At 35.4% G+C, this 24,843-nt stretch overlaps 1 protein-coding gene across 6 annotated transcripts in view; it reads left to right on the top strand.

Annotated features, from left to right (window-relative positions):
- BCHE (butyrylcholinesterase) overlaps window positions 1-24,843 on the top strand; it is a 69,156-nt gene that overhangs the window by 37,532 nt on the left and 6,781 nt on the right. For all 6 annotated transcript variants that reach the window (XM_077752221.1, XM_077752218.1, XM_077752223.1 and 3 more), the window contains one exon: window positions 24,096-24,262. In XM_077752221.1, the coding sequence (XP_077608347.1) occupies window positions 24,096-24,262 (167 nt within the window). The remainder of the gene's footprint in view (window positions 1-24,095; window positions 24,263-24,843) is intronic.

The following is a 24,843-nucleotide window of genomic DNA, read 5'->3' as shown; positions in this document are numbered from 1 at the left end:
AAACCCTGACAACATGTATGCAGAGGACCCTCATGGAATAGTTGTCAATGAAAGTAAAGATGGTCTAGCAATTAGAGAATTGTGGAAATCTTATGACCTTATGAAGGACATCTGAACATTTTTAGTAATTAGAAATGATAGCCAACAGAGAAAAGCCTCTAGATAAAATCCGAAGTAACTAATGCCAATGTTCAATGTTTTGGAGCACAATCTGTTTACGACTGGACTATACTTCATATTCCAAAGGAACACCCTTCCACACCACACACTATTAGAGTGCATGCCTATTATGTTTCTTTCTATGGAATATTAGAATAATATAACTACCATGTAACTTTTCTTAGAGAATCCATGTAACATTATCATATTATGTACTTACTTTCGAAGATAATGTAATATGAAACTATGCTGTGCTTGGATTATAAAAATGCATGCTAAAATGGATGAGACAGTTAGAAGGAAATATACCTAACAAATACTTACCTTACGTACCCCTGCTAAATGTGTGCTAAATATGAACAGTGGATCCAAATTGTTATGCATGTGTGACTATATAGAATGGGAAGTGACATGTTTTAAAGCATCTTGAAACAATTTTAAAATCTACTTCTTCCTCCTATGTTCTTATTATATAACAACTTAAAAAACTTGAAAAGTGTCCTGTACTTAAGTTGCATTTAGTATTTTTTACACAAGAGTTCCATGAATATTCCAATTTAGCAAGAGTGTAGTCTTGACCGAAAAGTTGAAAAAAATTCAGTTTTTTAATTGAAACCACATGGAAATTGGGTCTAGCTATATTTTATACCTAAACTTCAGTATTTTCAGTTATATGGGCTTAATGCTGTCCTTCCAAATCCCCAAGTAATTCACATAAAATAATAGTTGTTTTAGAAGATTACATTGTTCTAGTCATGCTATTCTTCTGTAATTTAACAAAATTTTGTATACTCAATCAACACAGCCATGGGAAAGAACCCAGAATCAGAATGATATTTGATTTATTTTGCTATTATTCAGACAGATTAAAATAAACTACATATCATTATTGTAAAGATATGATTATACCATTATTTGAGCATCTGGTTCTTGTCTCCTTCTGCTTTATCCAATATTATGAACAAAAAAATCTTGATTATAAAAATCAAATATTTTATATTAAATTTTACCCCACATTTCTATGATATTTTATAATTTTTTCATTGAAAAAAAATTGAACACCAATTACCAATTATTGTGCTAAATGCTGTAAAGTCAGTAGAAATATACTTCAGGATAGAATGCAGACCTACCATCTAAGAGGTAGCACCTACTGCTGAAAGACAGCAGCAAATAACAATCTACTATGCACGTGATAAGGGCTACACGATGAGTAAAAACAGACTTCTACAGAATAAAGCAGAGAAGAACCTCAAGTCAGTCCTAGAGCCTATGGAAACCTTTTTCAAGGAGAGAGTCTCTTGGGAAGATAAAATAGTATTTGCAAAACCCAAACCTGATAAAGAGACCAAGAGAAAATAAGGCAAGAGTGGGGAGACAGGAGTCTAAAGAGATATGTAAAAACCAGTTCATAAATGTGTCAACTCAACTAGTTTAGGATTCTATCCGAGGGCACCATGTGGAAACATTTTGCTTTGTTGCTTCTTTGTTTCAGTCTGGGTAGAATGCTATTAAATTTGCATTTCAGTAAGGTCATCCTGTCTTCAGGGGACAGATGGCCTAGAGGTGAGCAAGAAAGGTGACAGGGTATGATTGATTTAGAGATGTGTTTGAACTCCCCCCATCCCCCCACCCTGAACTCTGAAGTCAGACACTTAACCAACTGAGCCACACAGGTGACCCAACTGGTCAGGATCTCTTACTGAGTGAGATACTTGTGAACAACAGAAATAATAATTGATGAGTTCAGTTCTTCATACATTGAGTTAGTGCCTATGAAATACCCATGGGTTTTCATTGATAGGTACTTGGATATAAATAGTAATTTAATCATCCAAACTGGATGTGATCAGTAAGATATTTTATTTTCAATGGAAAGCCTAACAGGCCTATGATACTTCACAATATCCAACATTAGGGAGGATGTAAAGGACAAAATGCCTAAAATTCAGTGTAAGAAGGAGTAGCTATATATTAGATGAAAAAAAAAAAAGAAAATAAAAAAATTGTGGTGTTTCTGAAGGCAATGGAAGTAAATTTCTGAAAAAGGAAGGTAAGAAATTAGCAAATAAGTACCAAAAATGATCTTTATATTTAATTATTTAGGTCATTGTTGTGATCCATCTGTGCTATATCCTAATTTTTTTTTAACATTTATTCATTTTTGAGAGATGGAAAGAGACAGAGTGTGAGTGGGGAAGGGGCAGAGAGAGAGAGGGAGACAGAGAATCCGAAGCAGGCTCCAGCCTCTGAGCTCTCAGTACAGAGCCTGACGCCAGTCTCAAACCCATGGATCATGACCTCAGCTGAAGTTGGACACTTAACTGACTGAGCCACCCAGGCTCCCCTGTGCTGTATCTTAGATCTTCCAGAATCATATGAAGAGAGAGAGAGTCTCTTCTCCTTCTATACATATGAGCATGCACACATCAATTTAAATATTCAAAGTATGTAACAAAGCATCTTATACCACTATGAAACATAATCTTGTGTTTAAAAATCCCTTTGGAGATGTATTTGTGTGTCATTAGTAAGCTATCCTGAAAGACACAATAATCAAATTTCCACTTTTGCCAAGCTTCCACTGTCCCTTCTGGGATTTCCAGTCTGGCAACAAAATTCATTGCAGTTTCAGTTTTTAAACATTTCCTTCATTCTTTGGCGTTATCCTGAAGTTTCTATTTTACCTTCAGCCCATTCAAGGGGTGACTGGTTTTATTTCAGTATTCATGTACCACAGAGTTGTATAACTATCTACCTGAGTGCTCATCACCATTTCCTAAACATCATTCCACCCACCTCCCTCATTCCACTCTGAGGCAAATTCTATCGAACAATGTCAGACAGCACTACACACTCCCCATTCTTGCTGTAGAAATCTGCTTAAATCTTAGTGAATCCTACTCATCCACCAATTTTGAGCATCTAGCTTCCCTGTTCTCTCTCTACCATACATCATGTAAGCATTTTTAATTATTTCAGTGTTCATAACAATAATCCATCCAATGACTCCTTTCAATCTTTCTCACCTGCAGGAATCACAGCCTTCTTTATGTCTAAATATACAATTGCAACCAAACACTTTAATGTGGTTGTAAACACACACACACACACACACATTGTGCTAATAAATTCAAGACCTTACATTCAAAACCTTTACTGTTGCTTGGTATTAAATGTTGCTATCCAATTTATTTCTCCAACTTCTCTAGAGAATGTTTTTATTTACTCACTCTTCAAAGCCTAAAAATTCCTCCACCAGTCACACTTTCAGTTATAAACTTGTATTTTACACACACAAACACACACACACACGTACACACATACCCAAACCCTGACTCTATATCAGCTCACCAAATCAATCAACCTTTCAGAATTCATGCCTAAGTACCCAACCTTTCTCCTTTTTTAGTTAATATCTCCCAGCCTCCCACCGTGAGTGCGATGCATAGAGCCCATCCACTCAGGACTATGTAAGAACTGAGCTTTTAAAATTATTTTCCTTCTCTTTAGGGGCACCTGGATGACTCAGTCAGTTGAGCATCCAACTCTTGATCTTGGCTTTGGTCATAATCTCATGGTTTGTGAGATTGAGCCCTGCGTGGAGCTCTGGGCTGATAGCTGGGAGCCTGCCTGGGATTCTCTGTCTCCCTCTCTCTGCCCTTCCCCTGCTTGCATTCTCTCTCTCTGTCTCAAAAATAAACAAATAAACAAACAAACATTAAGATTTATTTTCTTTCTCTCTTTTTTCTCTATATATCATTCCTATTATATTTTAATGTATAATATCTCTAATCTTAAAAAAGACTTCACATTGTTCAATAGCAACTTTCTCATTTTCCTATTCTCTTTGAGAGCAAAACTCTCTAACTAAATTATCTTTACCAATTGCCTACTTTTCTTCTCTCATTCTCTATTTAGACTATTCTGTTTCCCCAGTCTCCTCAAATTGACTAGTCTTGTAATGGTCAGCAATTGCTTCTACGTTACCAAATTATATAATCCTTCCTCAATCTTCTTACTTAACCTGTTTTGCAGTGTTTGAAATTGGTGCATTCTCTCCTTCTTGAAGCATCTCCTTCAGCTGGGTCCTGAAAACCCAGCCATCACCAGGTTTTGTCTGACCTTTCCAAAACTATTGTAGTCTCCTTTGACATTTCTCCTCTTCATCTCACCTCTGCATGTGTTCCCAAGCCTAGTCCTTGGACATGTTCCCTTTTCTGTACATTTTCATCCCATGAGTGATTCCATCCAGTGTCATCCCTTTAACTACCATCAATATAATAATGACTTCCAAAGTTGTGAAAGCAGCCCAGCCCTCTCCCTGATCCCCCTGGATCTTATGCGTGTATTTCTTTAGATACTTAGTATCATAAACTAAATAGCTATATTTTTCTTCTAATATTCTCCTCTTAGGCAGTCTTATCTCAGTTAAAAACAAGGCTATCCTTCCACTTGCATATGGCCAAAATCTCAGGATCAATGTTGCGGCCTCCTTTGTTTTCTCATTCCCCCCGTCCAGTTTATCAGTAAATTCTGCCAACTTGACCTTTAAGAAAGTAAGCAAGCAAGAATTCTCTTTAAGGTTACCTATTGCTTATAATTATTAATGTCCATTACATATCTTTTCATCTAAAATAGTCATAAATATAGTCTGGACATTCAGTGATATTAAGAAATTATTGTTAAATTTATTAGGTATGACAGTCTTGTTTTGGCTAAGTGGGAATATATCCATTTTAGGGACGGGGAGCTTGCTTAGGTGAAGAATGTAGGATCTGTACTACAGCATAAAACAAATGAATAAATAAAAGGAGTTTAACAACTTGACTACTTCCACTGCTACTACTTAGGTTCAAACTACCAACATGACTCACATACATTTTTTCACTAGCTTTGTGCCTGGTGTTTTTTTTCTTGTGTTTGCTCAAAATTCATCTGTTGTCAACACAGCATCTCTGTTCTGCACCATGCTATTTGCTTAATGTTTCTTGAATTTATTGGGCACATTCGATACTCTTTATACTCAGAACTTTTGCAGAGTTTTCCTCACTAATCTCTTTGCCTCCTTCTTCAGATATTTGCATGAATATACCCTTCATTTTCTTCAGGTCCCCCAAAAGTCATCTTTTCACTAGAGCTTTTCCTGGGTGCCCAACATTCTATGCATTTAACATTTTCCTTCTCTTCCTCTTTTTGTCCCCTTAACATGTCTTATTTTAGCAGATTGGTCTTATTCACCATCTTGCTCTCCCACCAAAATATAAGATCCAGAAAAATAAGGATTATATTTAGAACTGTATATCCAGTATGTGTATCATTGTTGGGCACATTATAGACAGTAAATGAATAATTGTTCAGTAAGTGAGTAATTGAATGGATTCTTCTCAACTTTTCTATCTGAAAGCTCTCCAGAGCTTAGTTCTTAGACATCTTCCCCTTTTTCTTTTTCTATACTCTTCCCTAAGTAAACTCAGCAATTCTATTACAGAGCTTAACATAATAGAATTGCTGAGTTTATAGAAAAGCATATATATACATAAATATATATATATATTCATTAATTCCATCTGTAAATGCCTCCAACATTTCAAGTTGCTCAAATCCTAAACCTCCCCATCTTTATTATTTTTTTTTAATGTTTATATATTTTTGAGAGACAGAGACAGAGCACAAGTGGAGGAGGAGGGGAGAGAGAGAATGAGACACAGAGCCGAAGCAGGCTACAGGCTCTGAACTAGCTGTCAGCACAGAGCCGGACCCGGGGCTCAAACCCACAAACTGTGAGATCATGACCTGAGCCAGAGTCGGACGCTTAACTGACTGAGCCACCTAGGCACCCCAAACCTCCCTATCTTTAAATCCTTACTTTCTCCATTCTACAGCAGCCAATTCTATCAGCTCAACCTTTAAAATAGATCCAAAAATAACTTAGGTCTCGCTGTTTTCAGATACAAGCCTCTTCTATGCCACCAACATACCTGTTCTGGTTCACTACAAAAGCCAGTCTCTCTGGTCCCTCCATTGTTGCTTTATAGTTTATTCTCATTCTTTATAGCTGCAGTTATCTTTTCAAAATGTTAGCCAGATCTTGTCACTGCCTGGATAATAGCTCTCTAGTGATTTCTTATTTTATCTAGAATAAAATCTAAATTTCTTATCATTATCTAAAAGGGCCTGTATGAGATGTTCTTTGTCTACCTCTATTAAGATTCTCTCCCTGCTTACAATGCTCCAGCCAACCTTGTCCTCTTGAGATCACTTATTAAAAATGTATGGGTAAACAGGCTCTGAGAAGTTGAATAACGTCATGCAAGTTCAGCCAGTTTTTAGTAGTAGAGTCTGGTTTCAAAGCTTGCGATTCCAAGCCACGTTTTATGCTGCCCCTCAGGGTGTAATGTGATACCTGGAGCAAGTTGAAGGCATTAATTGAATCTGAGAACACTGAGGGTGCTTCTGTGGAGGTTAAATACAGTGTGGTCTCATAGAGTTGAAGGAAGGGCAGAATGTTAAGTGTGGGTGTATTTGCAGTGGCTGGGATTTTATGACTAGAGCCCAGCAAGGTGCTGTGGATGAAAGAATGTGGATAGAGACATGTGAGTTTATCATGTACAAGAATAGTTAAAACTGAGAATGGATACATTTGTCAGGAGAGTGGATGGGGCAGGAAGAAATCTGAGTGAAATTAACACCCGTGAACCCAGACTCTGAATAGCTGTTTGGTTTTTAATTTATTATAAACATTTGAATAACAAGGTCTTTACTTGCCTCTGGAATATAGGGTCACAATGACAGTGATTGTAAAGATAAGGGAAAGGACTTAACACCTTTATCAAAATCTCTTGGTGACCATGTGCAATTTTAAAAGATCCTGCAAATAATTCTGAATAACCCCTAAATAGACGTGTCTCCTTATCACCACCATTTTCTCCTTTCTTATCTCTCTTCCCATTGAGAGTCACTGCTTTATAGCATAAGAAATAGAAACACACCTAAAATACTTTTTTCAAGCTACACAGACAAAAAGCAGGTTAATATAAGAGAAAATAATGGTAGTAGCAAAAGAGACATTGCATAAAAATGTGTATTTAAATTAAAAGCAATTTCATGGCTAATATTCTCATCAATGTGCAAATAAGATAAATTGCTAGTAAATTCATGTCTGAAGGACTAGGTTTTCTAAAAAAGAATTGGGATGAAGTTTTCTTAATCACAAGTACGTTTCAAAGATAAAACACCATTTCATTTTCAACACTTTTTAATTCTAAAAATATTGAAATAAATTACATTAAAAGTTCAAAATCTAAACACACACGGAATTCTGGGTCTCTTGGTTTTTCTTTCATCCAACAAAAATAGTTTTACTTTTTTGTTGAATTCCTAGCTATAATGGATCAGAAAGAACATGTCCATTACAGGAAGATACACTTGATACTGAAATCCATATCTGCCATATCATTTCCAAGGGGATTAATTCCACTGTGTCCCAATTGCCCTCATAAAACCTACCTCACATCTTTATTGGGAAACCTTGTCCAGTAAGTAATATGTATCCTACTCTGGAAAGCCCACAGGCAGCAGCCAGAGTGGTGGTTATAGGACAGAGTTGTTATTACCTTTACCATTGCTGTTGTCATCTATTTCCTCATCACGCTTAACACTTATTAAATGTTCTATTAAGACTAAAACCCATTTAGTAAATATCTTATTAATGTTTACTATTAAACATTTTGTTATGATTCTAAACATTCTGTATAGATATTTCATGCATTCTTTACAATGAATCTGTGTACAATGTGTTAATATTCCAATTTTACAAATAAATTGATGACTGGGGAATGTAGGAAAATTGTCCAAGATCACTGAGCCAATAACGTTGTTTTTCTGAGAGAGAGAAAGAAATTGTGTGCAAGAATGTGAGTAGGGGGAGGGTCAGAGGAAGAGGGAAAGAGAGAATCTTTTTTTTGGAGGGGGAGCAGGGGAGAGAGAATCTTAAGTAAGTTCCACCACGCCCACCATGGAGTCCCATGAAGGGCTCGATCTCACACCATGAGATCATGACCTGAGCTGAAATGGAGAGTTGGATGTTTACCTGACTGAGTCACCTAGGTGCCCCCCACAGTGGTATTTTCAATAAGTGACTTTCTACCTTGTTTCTTGATATTAAAGTTGTTTCTAAATTATGGTACCTGAAGTAATAGTTTCAAAAACTTTACACTATGAGATAAATATACTGTTACCAGGGATATTTATTCCTTAGCTTCTTTATGTAGCTACTATTTCTATGTAGAAAATAAATTTTTATCCCACCCTCTCAGTATAAGAACGTTTTAAAATTTCTAATTTCAAATATATATTTATTAATTTTATATATTATATTTCATAATTTATATTTACTTCATAATCATATTTCATATAAAATGTCAAAAATATATCTGATCATAGAAAGAAAATTATTTCTATAACTGTAATCATAAAACAACATACAAATTAACAGAAAACAATGTATTTTTAAAAATTTATTTATTTTGAAAAAGAGACAGTGTTAGCTGGGGAGGGTGAGAGAGAGGGAGATAGATAGAATCTCAAGCAGGTCCACACTGTCAGCACAGGGCTCAATGCAGAGCTCATACTAGTAACCATGAGATCATGACCGGAGCCGAAACTGAGAGTCAGACTATTAACTGACTGAGCCACCCAGACACCCCAGAAAAAGATATTTTTAATTCTTTAGCATTACCTCAGGTATTTTTATGTAAAATTCATGAAAAAGTGTCCAAGGAACACTGCCTTTAAATTCACAGGTTATTAAATCATACTAGCCAGTGTAAAATAATTATCTTTTTAGTTTTTATTATGGTACATCTGCTTTGGATATAAGAAGTAAAATCCTATGACTGGCTTAGCTGCAATTTGCAAGTCATTCAGAAATTACATTCATCATGGTCTCTAAGGAAGAGTCTGGAAAGGATTGCTTGAGCTGTATTTAGCATCTATGAGAACTGCAAAGTCTACTCTGTTCATCCTTCTTACATTTCCTTTTCTAAGGAAAAGCCAGAAAACTGTAGCCAAGAAGCAGCACGAAAAGTAAAGTTTGCTTTCAACATCCTTCAACCCATCTCAAACTCTTTTCCATGAATCAATAGCCTGTTCTGAATTAGTACATGCTTGTTAAAGATGTTTGGCTTTACTACTACTTGTCTTTCTTCATTGAAAATATTAGCATTTGAATTTTTAATATCTATTACTTTGGATCTCTGTGATCAGGGACCTTATCAGTCCTACTCACTGCTATATCCATTGTCCAGAGGGAAGTTCCTGGCACACACTAGGCAATAAAGTTCAATGAATTAACTAGCAAACAACTTCCTGAAAAAAAATTAGTTTGGTATTTTATTGTGGATGTAAAAATTCAACAGAATACCATCTCTTATGTGATACATCTCCCATTAAGAATAATCTCATTGTCTCACAAGGAAGAGGTTAAGTTTAGTCTGGAGGACCAAAAAACAAAACAAAACCAAAAAAACCCCTGTTTGTTGTGGGGGTGAGTGTATCTGGCAAGAAAAACAAAAATTGTGTCATAAAAGAGAGTTATTCTTTGTGGGCACAAAGCAGAGAACCTTTGGGTAAAATTCATACATAGACAATTTTTAACAGTATAAAGAAAGAAAAAGCACATATTTCTCTTTGAGAATGAATAAAAAATGGCCACAGTGCCTGGAATTCTAGTAGGGCCTGAATACAGGTGTGTTTTATCAAGTAGAATTAGTAATGAATAAAGTTGTCAGGGATTGGAATGACCTTGTCCAGAATGTGACCCTCATCCCATTATGGAAAGTGAGTGAACAGAAGCTGGAATAGCTTTACGTAGATATTTTAGACGGAATAAAATACTGCATAAGAGATTAGATATTACTTCAAGAAATCTTTATTTATCTTTGAGTAAAAATATTTTAAAAATTTCAGTAATAGAAAAGCTAGAAAAATATCCAGAAAAGAGTTAAGAACAGAAAGTCATTGATTATAAAACATTTCCAACTCCATGTTAATAAGTAACTAAATATAATGCCTTAATGAGAAATGATAGAAAGCTGGGATCATAAATGTTTTAAATAGTAGAAAATTTATGTAGGATAATTTTTAATTTACTAATTATTGTTCAAATAATTAATGTAATAGAATTATTGGAAAACAGCATCCCTTTTTATATTGTAGATAGCATATAATTTACTATTAATTTTCTCTCCAATGTTCATATAGATTTAATATCACTTCAATCAAAGGTTTTCACCTCTCATTAAAATGAAACAAGTTTATTTTATACATATGACTATTTTAAGGATTAGAAATTCAATACGCTTGTGTGCTTATTTTGGAAAATTCATTAAGTATAACCTGAAACTCTGTATGTATGTGTATTGCCATAAAACTTACTTAAATTATTTGTTGTGCTGACAGTTTTCTCCAAAAATGACATCATTGTTATCCAAGTACATTAATGTGGCTCACTTGTTTCCTTTACTTTCCCTAAAAACAATGCCCGCTAAATATACAAAGAAAATCACATATACATAGATAATCGGAAAATTGTTTTTTATAATATATTCATTGTATTAGCTGAATCTTCCTTTGCACAATGAAAAATACATACATATATATATACATAAAATTACAATAAGTTGAAATATAATCAATTTAATGGTTTACTTACTTCAGTAAGGTCTAGTAGGTAAAACCTTTACCAAGTACCCTTTACTGAGCACTGACTAGTCTAGGCTATGGGAATGAGCAAACAATCATGTTCTCTGCTCTCATGGAGCTTTTCAGTCTAATGGAGGTGATTACTCAAATATAGGGACCTCCAGTGAATAGTGATACAAAGAAAATAACCTTGAATTCAAGAAGAATTATTTGATATGCTCAAACTACCCATTAAGGAAAAAAATGGCAATAATTACAATTTTGTATAATTTTCTTAGAGCATTTGATTTCCCAAGTTCCTTCTAATGTTCAAGTGTTCCCTTAAAATCAAGCTATTTTAAGACTTGTATATGCTACTACAAAACTAAGTTTCCAGGACTTTTTCTTGGCATTTTCTAGGCTTATTCCCGAAACTGTGGGCTTGCTGCCATTAGCTTTATGGCAGAAACTACAGCAAACCGACATGAAGAAGAACAAAACTGATAGAATTTGGGAGACTCAAAAGAGAAACCAATTTGTTTCAAGTTTGGTATTATTTTCTGATCCATAATTAATGTTAAGTCTGCCTTTTATTAAAATAAGAGCTCTAGTGTTATGTAAAAGTACATCTGGAATTTCTATAGACCCTTGGACTGCAGTGTCTCTGGGAATTCATGTGATCATATCCAAATGACAGTGGTTACTCTACTGTCACTAGAAACAAAAATATAATGCATTTAGACACTTGGAAATCAGGCAAGATATATTGATGCACTTGCCAAGCTAACAAAAGAGAAAAGAAGAAAGAAAAGAGGAAAGAAGGAAGGAAGAAAAGGAGGAAGAGAGGGAGAATAAGTTTCTGCATCTCTCCAAGCTTCTGCACAGCAGAGGCAGTGACCAATAAAACTAAAAAACAACTTATGGAATGGAAGAAGATATTTGCAAATCATTTATCTGATGAAGGCTTACTATACAAAATATACAAAGAACTTCTAAAACTCAACACCCAAAGCACAAATAATCCAATTTAAAAAATGGGCAGAAGACAGGAACAGACATTTCTCCAAAGAAGACATGCAGGTGGCCAACAGACACATGAAAAGATGCTCAACATCACTGATCATTAGGAAAATACAAATCAAAATTAAAGTGAGAGATCACCTCACACGTGTCTGCATGGGTAAAATCAACAATACAGAAAATAACAAGTGCTGGTGAGGATGTGGAGAAGGGGAAAAGGGGAAACCTTTTCCACTGTTGATGGGAATGTGCACAGGTCCAGCCACTCTGGAAAATAATATAGAGGCTCCTCCCCTCACACACACACACAAAACAAAACAAAACAAAACAAAACAAAACTACCCTCTTATCCAGCAATTGCACTACTAGGTATTTACCCAAAGAATACAAAAATACTAATTCAAAGGAATACATGCACTTCAATATTTATAGAGCATTATCTATGATAGCCAAATTATGGAAACAGTTAAGTCTCCATCAACTGATAATGGATAAAGAAGAAGTGGTATATATACACAATGGAGTATTAGTCATAAAAATAATGAAATCTGGCCATTTGCAATGACATGAATGGAGCTAAAAAATATTCTAAGGGAAAGAAGTCAGACAGAGAAAGACAAATACCATATAATTTCATTTGTATGTGGAGTTTTAAAAACAAAACAAAGGGGAAAAAAGAGGGAGGCAGAGACAAAACACATCTCAACTATAGAGAACAAACTGAAGGTTACCAGTGGGGTGGTACATGGGGGATGAGAAAAAATAGGTGATGGGGATTAAGGAGTGCACTTGTGATGAGCACCAGGTGTATGCAGATTTTGAATCACTATATCATGAAACTAATAGCACACTGTATGTTAAGTAATTGGAATTTAAGTAAAAATTTTAAAAAGTGCTAATAAATAAATAAATAAATAAAACACTCTAGTATTCAACCCAGTTCATTTTCTGGAGAGCTGGAAGAGGCTAAACATTGCCTGGTATTCCTCTTTAACTCTCCAGATAATTAAGCAAATCCTTCTGTCCAAACAATTCAGGGAAAGAAGAAAAAATAATTTACCAGATGAAGAAAGCTTTGTTCATCCATCGTTACCATACTTTACCAGGACAGTAAAGATCATAGAGTTCTTTTGTTTGACGACCTTTGCTCTTTGAACTGATAAACAACTGAAGATGGGCAATGCAAACCAATTGCTAAATGGGAACTGTGTCTTGGAAATCAACTCGTTTGTGACTCTATCCAACTACTTTAGTGCAGTACTTAGGAGAGTCAGTTAAGTACAGTAACCCCATTTAAATACTAATTAAGATTTAAAAGTTCTTACAAAACAGAAAATATGTTTTAAATTGGGTATCTGCTTCCTAGTTATAAATTTGGAGAAAAAAATACTACATCTCAGCAAAGGTGAAAATATATAGGAGGATTTAGATTTGGATTAAAAGGAGAAACATGTTTGTGTGTATTTGAGACATTTTCTTACCCTCCTTTTTTTTTTCCTTAAATATGATTGAATCCAACAACACTGATTGAAAACCAGTACCAGGTCCTTTGTTAGGTGCGAGTTGAAAATTAAGAAGGAGGGGGAGAAGGAGGAGAAGGAGAAGAAAGGAGAGGAGAAGAAGGAGGAGAAGAAGAAGTTTAGACAAGTTTCCTGAAGAAGTCTCACCTCATGGGGTACCTGGGTGGCTCAATCAGTTAAGCGTCCGACTCTTGATTTCGGCTCAGGTCATGATTTCATGATTAATGGGTTTGAGTCCCTTCTGGGCCTTTGCGCTACTAGCCCAGAGCCCACTTGAGATTCTCTCCCTCTCTCTCTGGCCTTCCCCTGCTGGATCTGTCTCTCTCTCTCTCTCTCTCTCTCAAAATAAGTAAATAAACTTAAAAAAAAAGTCTTACCTTCAATATTCACAGCTTTACTTTTTATGATCATCCTTTAGACTAGATGTTTCTTTCTTACTTACCAGGCCTCCACTTTCATAGCACATATCTAGCTATATTATATCATAATTGGCCTTTGCTTATTGCTACTGCTGAAACCTCAGCCCATATTCTGCCTACCTTCAGTTACTACAGTTACTAATTATTCTCAAAGTTAGAAGATGATCTGCAACTAAATATTTCTCATTTAACTAATAGTATTTAGTTAGCTAAAATGTAATCTGTTCCTTTTTATTAATGGTGAGTGAAAATAAATCTTCCTCTCTTTTTTTTGTTCCCTGGACGGTTTATCCCATTGATATGGTTTGCCTTTTTTTTTTTTTTACATTTTTTAAATGTTTTTTTTATTTCTAGGAGAGAGAGAGAGAGAGAGAGAGAGACAGCGTGAGCAGGGGAGGGTCAGAGAGACAGGGAGGGACAGACTCTGAAACAGGCTCCAGGCTCTGAGCTGGCAGTCAGCACAGAGCCCGACGCGGGGCTCGAACCCACGAACTGCGAGATCATGACCTAAGCGAAAGTCGGACGCTTAACCAACTAAGCCACCCAGGTGCCCCGATATGGTTTACCTTTTGAGCAGATTTGGTAATAGGATCATACAATATTTTACTTTTCCTTTAGGATTCTTCTCTTTTCTTCCCTTCCCTTCCTTTCTTTTCCCCTTCCTCTCAGCTCTCTTTCTCTCATAAAGATCTGTTTTCCTACTTTTCTGTGAGGTTATGTATTCCAATCCACTACTTAGGAATGATAAATAATAAAAATTTAATAACCAACTCCACCATAGGCCATATCCACACAGTCAATTTAGATGCAAGAAGTCATTGTTAGAGAGTTTCTGACTTACTGACATGTTCTGTGTTGTACTAGTACAGTCCTGCCCTTCTGGGTACCCAGACTCCTGCCTAGAATAACAAACCTGTTGGAGTAAGGAGGAAACTTAACAAACCAATGAATCTAGGGACTTGTTCTTCCATAATTACTTCTCTCGTCTCCACAGTTTGTAATGGAAATGTCAAGAGATGGAAGGATGCAAATAACAAAAGTGAACTAGATTTAGAGATTTGCATTAAATATAATTTAAATTGCAAATAACCTACTTATAAAAAGTTCTCTATGCACAACTACATTATTATACACAGCATATTGCTTTAGTAATTAATATTTTTGCCCTTATTGCCTACAAAGGGAGAACAGTACGATCATAAAAACCTTCCTAACACTACAGTGAATCCAGATGAGGGGCAGAAGGGAACCTTGGAAATGAGCAGAGTTTCAGTTTATGAACAGGGCTTATGAGAAACTCAGAAAGTTATGCATATTGTGACTCCTCATCAGCTGATGCAGGACTTGGACGTCAAATGCTTTATTACTTTAGGCAGTTGAAGAGTTGTGAGTTTTCAAGTTTTTAACCTAAGAAGAGTATTATTTACAAGCCTTTTTTGTCATCTTAACACATGAGAACTAAGTTAATTCCTCTGTTTGAATAATGTAAAAATGAATATTTTATAACTGATACTAAGTTCATCTAAAATATGTCCAAAGTTCTGAAGGCTAGTCACTTAGTTCTCATTTAAGCAAGCATTTATTGTGCATATAGTTTCTGTGCAGGCTTATGATAGTCACTGAGTATGCAAAAATAAGTAAGATGTTATTTACTCTAAAGCTCAAAATATAGTTGTTATCTATATAATCTGGTACCTTTACAGTGAGTTTCAATAGTGTGATACAAATTACATTTGTATATAAGTGATATTTGTTCAATTGTTTTTGGTTCCTCTAATATTCAAGCAGCAGAATACAAACACACAAACACAAACACACACAATGTCAGGAGTCAGCTACATACAAGTATGCATGTTTGTGTGCTTGTATGCAAAGAAATAATATTTAAATGGTTCCATTTGTCTTTAAAGACTCATCTTGGGAGCTATAGGGGAACATAAAGTTCAATATCCATTTTATAAAACTAATCAATCAACCTAGGATACAGCCTTATAGGTTAAAATGGAGCCAGTATGTTTGAATTATTGGAAATGCATTCATAAATTAATACTGTTGCTTTAATAGAATACAGTGGATATTTAGTGGTTATATGATTAAGAATAAGTGTTACAATTCATTTATTTATTTAATTTAAAAAGCTGTTGTTTGGTCAGTTTTAAAGATTGAACAGTTTTTGGCACACTTAATGAAATGAAATCAGTAATGGCACTTTGCCAAATTTATAAATATAGTCACAGAAAATTACTCTAGAAGGAATTAAAACTACTTCAAAATGTATCTAATGTCTATATTTAACTTAAGGAGTCTCCTGTATGCAAAATGAGGCAGAGAATACGATCTTGAGAGAAATAGGATTTTATGTATCCCTTGCTATGTATTAGCATCACTGTTTTATCCGTGTCTTTGTATTTTTCTATAACAGATTATATTATGTATCATCATCATATACTTAAATATGAAGAGAAAATTTGTCTACTATATTAAAATTGCTTTGTTTGTTCTTTAAATAAATGCCAAAATAATAGAAGCAACTTGTGAAATTTTCCATTTTCTGCTACCACTACTAATCATGATACTGTCTCCTTTTTATTTTCTTTTCGATCAATTTTGGTCAATTGGTTCCTAATTTTTTTCTAAGTATACTAAATATGCACATCTCTCTTTTTAAATAAGATCTTCTAGGCACAAGCTTATGGTATGTTATCAATTATGTTTATTTAAATGTTAAACTATCATGGTAGAAAATAATTTACATATAAGGCAGATGTTAAAAGTATCTCATAGCCTCTTATAGACATAAAAACTTCTTTGAAGAAGAATTTCATATTATTTGGCTTCAAATACTTACTTTCCTAAAACTGGAGAAAATGTCATCTTTGAAATATAATTTCCCATGTGGTGGTGGTTTTTAAATGTGAGCATTTACTTTGGCTAAAGAAAAATGAGATAACTTGAATTACCGTGATGTTGTGATGTTTTTTATTTTTTTCTTCATATTTATTGCCTAAATATTGTGAGTCAGGCACAGTTCCAGGTTGTAAACAAAGCAACCAAATGATGGTTTGCATGGAGCTTACCATCTGTCTTAGTCCATTCTTGCGATACCAACATACCACAGATGTGGTAGCTTATAAACAATAGAAATTTATAGCTCACAGCTTTGGAGACTAGAAGTCAAAGATTAAGTCACTGTCATGGTCACCTTCTGGCGAAGACCTTCTTCTTAATTGATAGCCAGCTCCTTCTCATTGTGTCCTCATGTGGTGGAAGAGGCAAAGGACCCACAGGAAGCCTTTTGTACAAAGGTACTCATCCCATTCATAAGGGATGGCCTTTATGGCTGAAGCACTTCCCCAAGGCTCCAGGTCCTTATACTATCACCTCAGTTTGGGGCCACACAAACATTTAGACCATAGCACTCTGTCATGAGGAAAGAGGAAAATGCACAGTTAAAATAAATTTTGAATATTATTTAGCCATAAAAAAAGAATGAAATCTTGCCATTTGCAATGACTCAGTTGGAGCTAGAGAGTATTATGCAAAGTGGAATAAATCAGATAGAGAAAGACAGATGCCATATGATTTCACTGAAATGTGGAATTTAAGAAACAAAACAAGCAAACAAAGGAGGGAAAAAAGAGGCGAATCAATAAAGACTTTTTTAAAAATAGTTTTGTTTTTTAAATTTCTGAGGGAGAGAGAGACAGTGTGAGCAAGTGAGGGTCAGAGAGAGGGAGAGACACAGAATGTGAAGCAGTTTTCAGGCTCTGAGCTAGCTGTCAGCACAGAGCCTGATGCAGGGCTCAAACCCACAAACCGTGAGATCATGACCTGAGTCGAAGTCTGATGCTTTACCGACTGAGCCACCCAGGTGCCACAAGAAACAGACACTTAACTATAGAGAACAAGCTGATGGTTACCAGAAGGGAAGTGGGTATGGGGATGGGTAAAATAGGTGATGGGGATTAAGGCATGCGCTTGCTGTGATGAGCACTGGATTTTGTATGGAAGTGTTGAATCACTATATTGTACGCCTGAAACGAATATTACATTGTATGTTAAGTAACCAGAATTTTAAAAAATTAACTTTTATTCATTTTTGAGACAGAGAGACAGAGTGTGAGCGGGGGAGGGGCAGAAAGAGAAGGAGACACAGAATCTGAAGCAGGCCCCAGGCTATCAGCTGTCAGCAGAGCCCAAAGCGGGGCTTGAACTCATGGACCGTGAGATCATGATCTGAGCCGGAGTTGGACTCCCAACCGACTGAGCCACCCAAGCCCCTCTAGTAACCAGAATTTAAATCAAAACTTAAAAAATAAATTTTGAAATGTGAGGAAATCAATGCTGGCTATTTTAATGGAGTCATCAAGGAAGGCCTGTCTGAAGAGATGGTAGGAATGATCATTACAACAAGGAGCTACAGTCTGGGAAGGAATGGGTGCCGTGTATCCTATGAATTCATTTATGGTAAGGTGTATATTTTTAAATGTCATTTCTGTATTGAAGTTTGAAAACTGAGTCACAATATTGGTATTTCTAGGGAATAGTCCATTAAAGAGCTTGTGAATCCATTCGTAAGGCAGAGATTCTCTCAGCAAAATAAAGAGGAACCACTAACTTCCAACTGCTTACTTCCATTCTGTATTTGGATCTCAAATTTAACATGGGAAGAGCTGAATTCTCAACATTTTCCTCCAAACATGTTCTTGCAGCAATTTCTATCTCAGTCATGGCAACTCCACTCATTCTTCCGTTTCTCAGGCTAGAATCTTTGGTGTCATCCTTGACTGCACTTTTTCTCTCTATATCTACTCCATTGGCAAATTGTAAGGGTGCCCTCTACCTTCAATGCATTCAAGATCTGACCACTTCTCCCAACTTCTACTGCTACCTCCCTGGTTCAAGCAACCATCATTTCTCTCTTCAATTATTCCAATAGTCTTCTAGATGATCTTTCTGCTTCTGGCTTTGGATTCTCTGCAGTCTATTCCCAGAATTCCAGCCAGATAATCTTTTGAAAAGTATAAGTGAGATCTTGTGCCTTCTTTGTGCAAGCTCTCCGATTACTTCTTCCACTTACAGTAGACATAAAAGCTTACAAGGACCTATAGGTCACTAATTAATGTGGCTTCCTGTTCACCTCTCCAGCTTTCCCTCACACTACTCCCTCCCTGGCTGGCTCCACTCTAGCCACACTCTCTCACTTTTCATGAAAAACTCCAGATGCTCATCTGTCTTATAGCCTTTGCTTTTTATTTCTTCTGTTGAAATGTTCTTCCTCCAAAAAATTGTATATCTCAATCCTCTCTTTCTTTACGTCTTTACTTAAAAGTTCCTTTCCTATCAAATATTGCAGTTTTCCTACCCTGAGTTAGCCAAATCAAGGTTAATGGCTCAGACATTCAGACTTACAAGTTGGCCCAAGATTTCTGACACCAGTTACAAGTTCAAGGCCACCAGGGCCACCCTCACTTCAGACTACTGGGCTCTAAATTTGAAGTGTCCATGAATTTCCTGAGATTTAATTATGCCCCAGAATGACTCACAGAACTCAGGAAAGTGCTATAATTACAATAAGTTTTTTTTTCTTTATTTATTTTGAGAGAGAGAGAGGCAGAGAGAGAGAGAGCAATCTTTTTTAAAAGAAGTTTTAAACTTATTTATTTTGAGAGAGAGAGAGAGAGCAGGGGAGGAGCAGAGAGGGGAAGAAAGAGAATCGCAAGCAGGCTTTGTGCTGTCAGTGCAGAGCCAGATGTGTGGCTTGATCTCACCAATTGTGAGATCATGACCTGAGCTGAAATCAAGAGTGGAAAACTTAACCAACTGAGCCACCAAGATGCCTCAGAATTACACTTTTTATATAATAAAAGGATATATGTCAGAACCTGTCAGAAGAAGAGATACATAAACAGGATCTGGTACTAACAGGATTCCAAAGGCAAAGCTTCTGGAACCTCAGAAATGCATTACCTTCATGGCATTAATTGTGGCAATGTGTACATGGAGTATTGCTAGCCCAGGAAGCTCACCTGAGCTTAAGGTCCAGAATGTTATTGTAGTTTCATTAAAGAGGCATAATTTATTATGGTTGAACTCAGTGTTCAGCCCTCCCCCCTTCCTGGAGGTCAGGTTGATAATACCTGGCTCAAAGTCCCAACCCTCTAATAACATGATTGGTCTTTCTGGAATGGCCAGTTCCTTCCATAAGATATCAGTGTGAGCAGCCCCACCCTGAGTCATGCCTTTAGCAAAAGGCATCAGATGCCCATTGTGAGTCACCTTTGTTAGCATAAACAATTCAATATGGTGCAAAATTCCAAAGATTTAGAGGTTACCTCATAGGGACTATGGACAAAGACTAATCAGATTCATTATTACATACTCCTTTATGACTGCCCCCTCTCTAGAAGCTATTACTATCCAACATATTGTATTTTCCTCATGTATCTTGTTTATTGTCTATCTTCCTCAAAGAATGAATACTCCAATAGGCAAGAATTTTTATTTTTGTTTTTGTTGCTTTTCTGTGACTTAAATAAGCTTAAAATCGTATGCTTTGTTGAATGAATAGATGATTATTTCACTAAATTCAGGTTCTCTAACAGCCCTTTTATTCTTTAAATCAAAATATAATTTTATTCAAGAATGATTTGACATAGAATATAATATATAAATATTTTCATACTTAAGAAATTATCCAGTGTAATTTGTAGCCCTCTCACAGAAGTGGAATATTTCAGACAGCCTTTCAGTTTACAACTACTAATAATGACTTTATTTTACTAAAGTGTAAGACACACTGAAATATATTCACTTTAAAATCACTGGATAGCTTTCTTAGATATCGTTTTGAAATTCTTAATCAAAAAGAATCTTAATTACGATGTTAAGATTGATAAGCAATCCCGGGATTTATAATCCGAAGAAATTTGATGCACAGAACTGAATGCATGCTTCTTTTTCATATCAGGCACCCTGAATCAATTAATGTATTTTTAATAAAACTATTCATAAAATGAGACATCAAATCCGTGCTCAAATATCAGTGAGAAACAGGTAACTTCCTGAAATACAGATGTTAGGAAAGTACTCTGCCTTTTTGCTTAGACAAGCTATGTCTTAAAACTTTTCAAGCCTACATAAACAGGAAAAGTGTAATGGTTGATTCTTCAACCATTTTTGTATACCACAAAGTAGAAAAAAAATCTTGTAGTTAAATTACAGCAGAGATTTCTCTGTTTCACAAAAAATTTTAGGTATTATCACTACAAAGTCTTTATTTTGTGACAAGAACAGGAAATAGTTTTGAAAAACACCAAAGCCAAAATGTTTGAATATATCTTATAGTTTTGAGATTAAAATTATATAATCTTTCAGAATTGTGTATCTGGAAAATATATTGTATTTCACAAAGTCTTTAATTGATGCAGATAGAAAGCGAATTATATCTCTTGTTAAGTTTTAAATTTTTGAAGATTTCTTCAAATTATACAATAAAATTCTCCATCACTTCAATAGCTATTTCAATCACTTTTTGCAAACTATATCTGCGTCCATAGGCAAAGGAATTTTAGTATCTCTGGATTGCATTTTGGAATGTCACGAGTTATTTCATAGAACAAAGTTTGTCAAATGAACACGGGCAGTGTCAATAGTGCTTTGCTCTTGAACTCAAGTACGAGTCAGCTCTGTTTAAGTCACCATTTGCAGCAGCCAGAAATGAATGAGCAGTTAAAATGGTGCCATAAGTTAATTAGCGTGGAATTAGAAGAAAAGTGGGCAATTTAGGAACATAAGAATTGCTGTACTGAATCAGACCAATGGTTCTCCTGGTTTAATATCCAGCCTCCAGCAGCTGTACTTGTCAGTTTCTAAAGCTTTAAAAGAAAGGGAAAAGACTACATAATTCACCTAGACAAGTGTGCCATCTGTGATCCGGAGACATTTTCTTCATGACCTCTCTCAAATAATACCCTAAAGCAGGAGGTTTCAATCCTGTTATGATATTGCTCTAGCTTGAATAGCTCTGGTTATTAATAATTCTTTTTAATCATCCAATCCCTACATAAAATCAACTAGTCCATCAAGAAGCAATTTATCTCCAAAGCTCCTGAATTCATGGTTGAATATGTCTACTTTTATGATAAAATATGAATTTATGGTGCTTATTCGATAAATTCTTGACGACAAAATCTGCCTCTAGATAACCATGTTCAGTGAATGCCTTCTTCTCTTTCCAAAATCTACTGGGTTCACAGGCTTTTGGCAAAAAAAAACCTCTTGTCTCTGCTGTCATGACTCTGAACTTTCAATCCATTACCAATCTACAGAACCATTAGAATGATGAAGAAATTTGTGCATTGAACTTTTAGAAAAGTGTCACTGGAGTTTTTCTTACATGATTTTACTTAAGGTAGAATCTAAGAGAAAGGAATGAATTATTTATCCTTATCACTTTAGTCTTCTATCTAGTTATGATAGAAGTACCTGTGACTATAGGTTTCTTGATTATTCTGGATAACCTCCAGCTCAATATTTCTAAATGTTATGTTCAAAATAAGCCATTTGGTCAAAATTCCCTCAAGAATAGTAATTGCCTACTATGGTTATAGTCTAAACCATTTTCTTAGGCTGTCAGATGTTAATGTCATAACACTAATATCCTGAAGCTGTAACTGGAATAGGGTGTCCTCTGTCCTATATTCCAAGAAAACTAGTTTTTCTCATTGTTATTTGACTTAAGATGAACACTCATTATTTATAACTATGTTAATTATGTTCCCCCTCTCTAGCATTCATTCCCAACTTTTCTTTCTGGTTCAGTTCTTTATTTGCTCTTCTTATCTCCACTAGAATCTCCTTCCTTCAGGCAATTTTCTTGCAAACAGGTAGTGATTGCTTCCTCTTCTGACAATTTGTGTCCCTTTGCTTATGTTTGGGTTAGGCTGCCATATATTGGTTCTTTGTTTTCACGAATGGTCTTTCTTGCAAATTCCCCAGGAGAAACTATGTTTCCCATATTTGTATTCCTAGATCTTAGAGCAGTGTCTAATTCGTAATCATAGCATAAAAATTCATTGAAGGGAAATCTAGGGACTCACCAGTGACTAGCTACTTGGAGTCACTTTCAAAATGTTTACTCTTTGAGTTTGTGTTAGTGTGATCTAGGTAAGAACATATTATGAGTGCTACAGAGGTGTAAATAAACCCCAAACTCTAAATTTCTAAAAAATAGGGTCAAGTGTTTTTTATTTAAAAATCACAACGAAAGAAAGATATAGGAAATATCAGCACAAAAAGAGAATATAAAAAAGAATTGGAATTGACCTAGTCCCACGGTGCTAGGAAATGTAGGGATTCCAAACAGAATAGCTGTGGCAAAGGCAAGGGAGTTAAATAGAGGAGAGGATTACTAAGGAACTGTCCCTAATTCCTGTTGGTTGCCTCATGCAGAGGCTATCTGAAAATAAGCTTGGAAATATGGGTGGTACCATATTGATTAAATTTATCTGAACCCATGGGTAAATTATTGAAACAATTTTTCATCAGTGAGCAGATCTATAAGAATGTAAGAGCAATTTAACAGTGAGACTGGGGCATCTGGGTGGCTCAATCAGTTAAGCATTTGACTCTTGATCTCGGCTCAGGTCATGATCTCAGGGTTTGTGGGTTTGAATACCGCATCGGGGGCTCTGCGCGGACAGTGTGAAGCCAGGTTGGGATCTCTCTCTCCCTCTCTCCTTGCCTCTCTCTCTCTCAAAAGAAATAAGTTAACATTTTTCTTTAAAAGTGAGACTGAAGGCAGTTTCCTAAAGTAATGAAGTTATTGCATAATAAGATGTGTAGTCAGTCACAAACTCAGGCAGTAATGACAAGAACAAATAGAACGACATAGATGCAAGATATTGAGCAGATGGTAGTTATGTTCATTGTGAAAAGATTGCGTCTGAGGTAAAGAAAGAAAAGGAAACAAAAAGAACACTGCCCCCTCTAGCATGTTTAAGTGTGAAGAAAACATTAGCATTCTTGATACAGAAATTTTTTTTCCTCCCTGAATGTTAAGCGCAAATGCATGTAAAAGGTTTTTCTTCAAATTTTAATTCCTACACTTTTAACTAATTTAATGCTTCAAGTTACTGGAAACATTCCACCAGTTCATTTTTACTTGACCTTATCAAAACAAATCCACATTTTTGTCTGACTTTTTAAAGCTCTTGTTGGCTTTGGAGAACAATATTCTTTCTATGTAACAATGACTTCAGTAGAACTATACTGTCTCTCTTTAATTTTTTAGAAATCCAAATGGAACCCAGGACAACAGCACACGATGGCCTGCCTTCAAATACACTGATCAAAAATATTTAACCTTGAATGCAGAGTCACCAAAAGTATACACTAAACTACGTGCTCAACAATGCCGATTCTGGACACTATTTTTTCCCAAAGTCCTGGAAATGACAGGTTTGTGCTTTTTAGTATATGGTCAAATAATTGATTGTGGATTATGTAAAAGGGAGAAAAGGTAGACTATCTAAGGCACAGTGGTGGTATTAATCTGTGATTTTACAACTACTTGATTCCAGTGAACACATTATCTTAACAACTCTCTGCCAGCAAGTTTAGATATGTCTTGAGGTCCTACTATATGAGTAGCACTTTGGTGGTAAAGTAAAATAGAAATTCTCCCCTAGAGGAACATAAACATAATAGTGGAACTAAAATAGAGAACTGTTTGCTATTCGGCTCATCTGTGTGGAACTAATTATAGATAAATGAACAGATAAATATATAAAATAAGCAATGTATGGAACTAATATAATTAGTAAAATATAGAATGAGATATAATTTACACTCAAAGAGAGGTAAAAACAAATTAATTGATAAATAGTACTCTTGATTTCTAAGGGGGAAAATACCTCTAGAATTTAAATGTTTAAAAGCACAATCCAAATATTTCTAAATATTCTAAGCTTAGAGATATTTATCTTGAACTGATACACGTATTCCGTAATACAATAAACAGGCAGTAATTTAGTTACCTA

This window comes from Crocuta crocuta, unplaced genomic scaffold (assembly GCF_008692635.1).
Source record: "Crocuta crocuta isolate KB4526 unplaced genomic scaffold, BGI_CrCroc_1.0 scaffold21, whole genome shotgun sequence".
Lineage (NCBI taxonomy): Eukaryota > Metazoa > Chordata > Mammalia > Carnivora > Hyaenidae > Crocuta > Crocuta crocuta.
The sequence above is the reverse complement of the archived record's forward strand: the minus strand, read 5'-3'. Positions and strand labels throughout refer to the sequence as shown.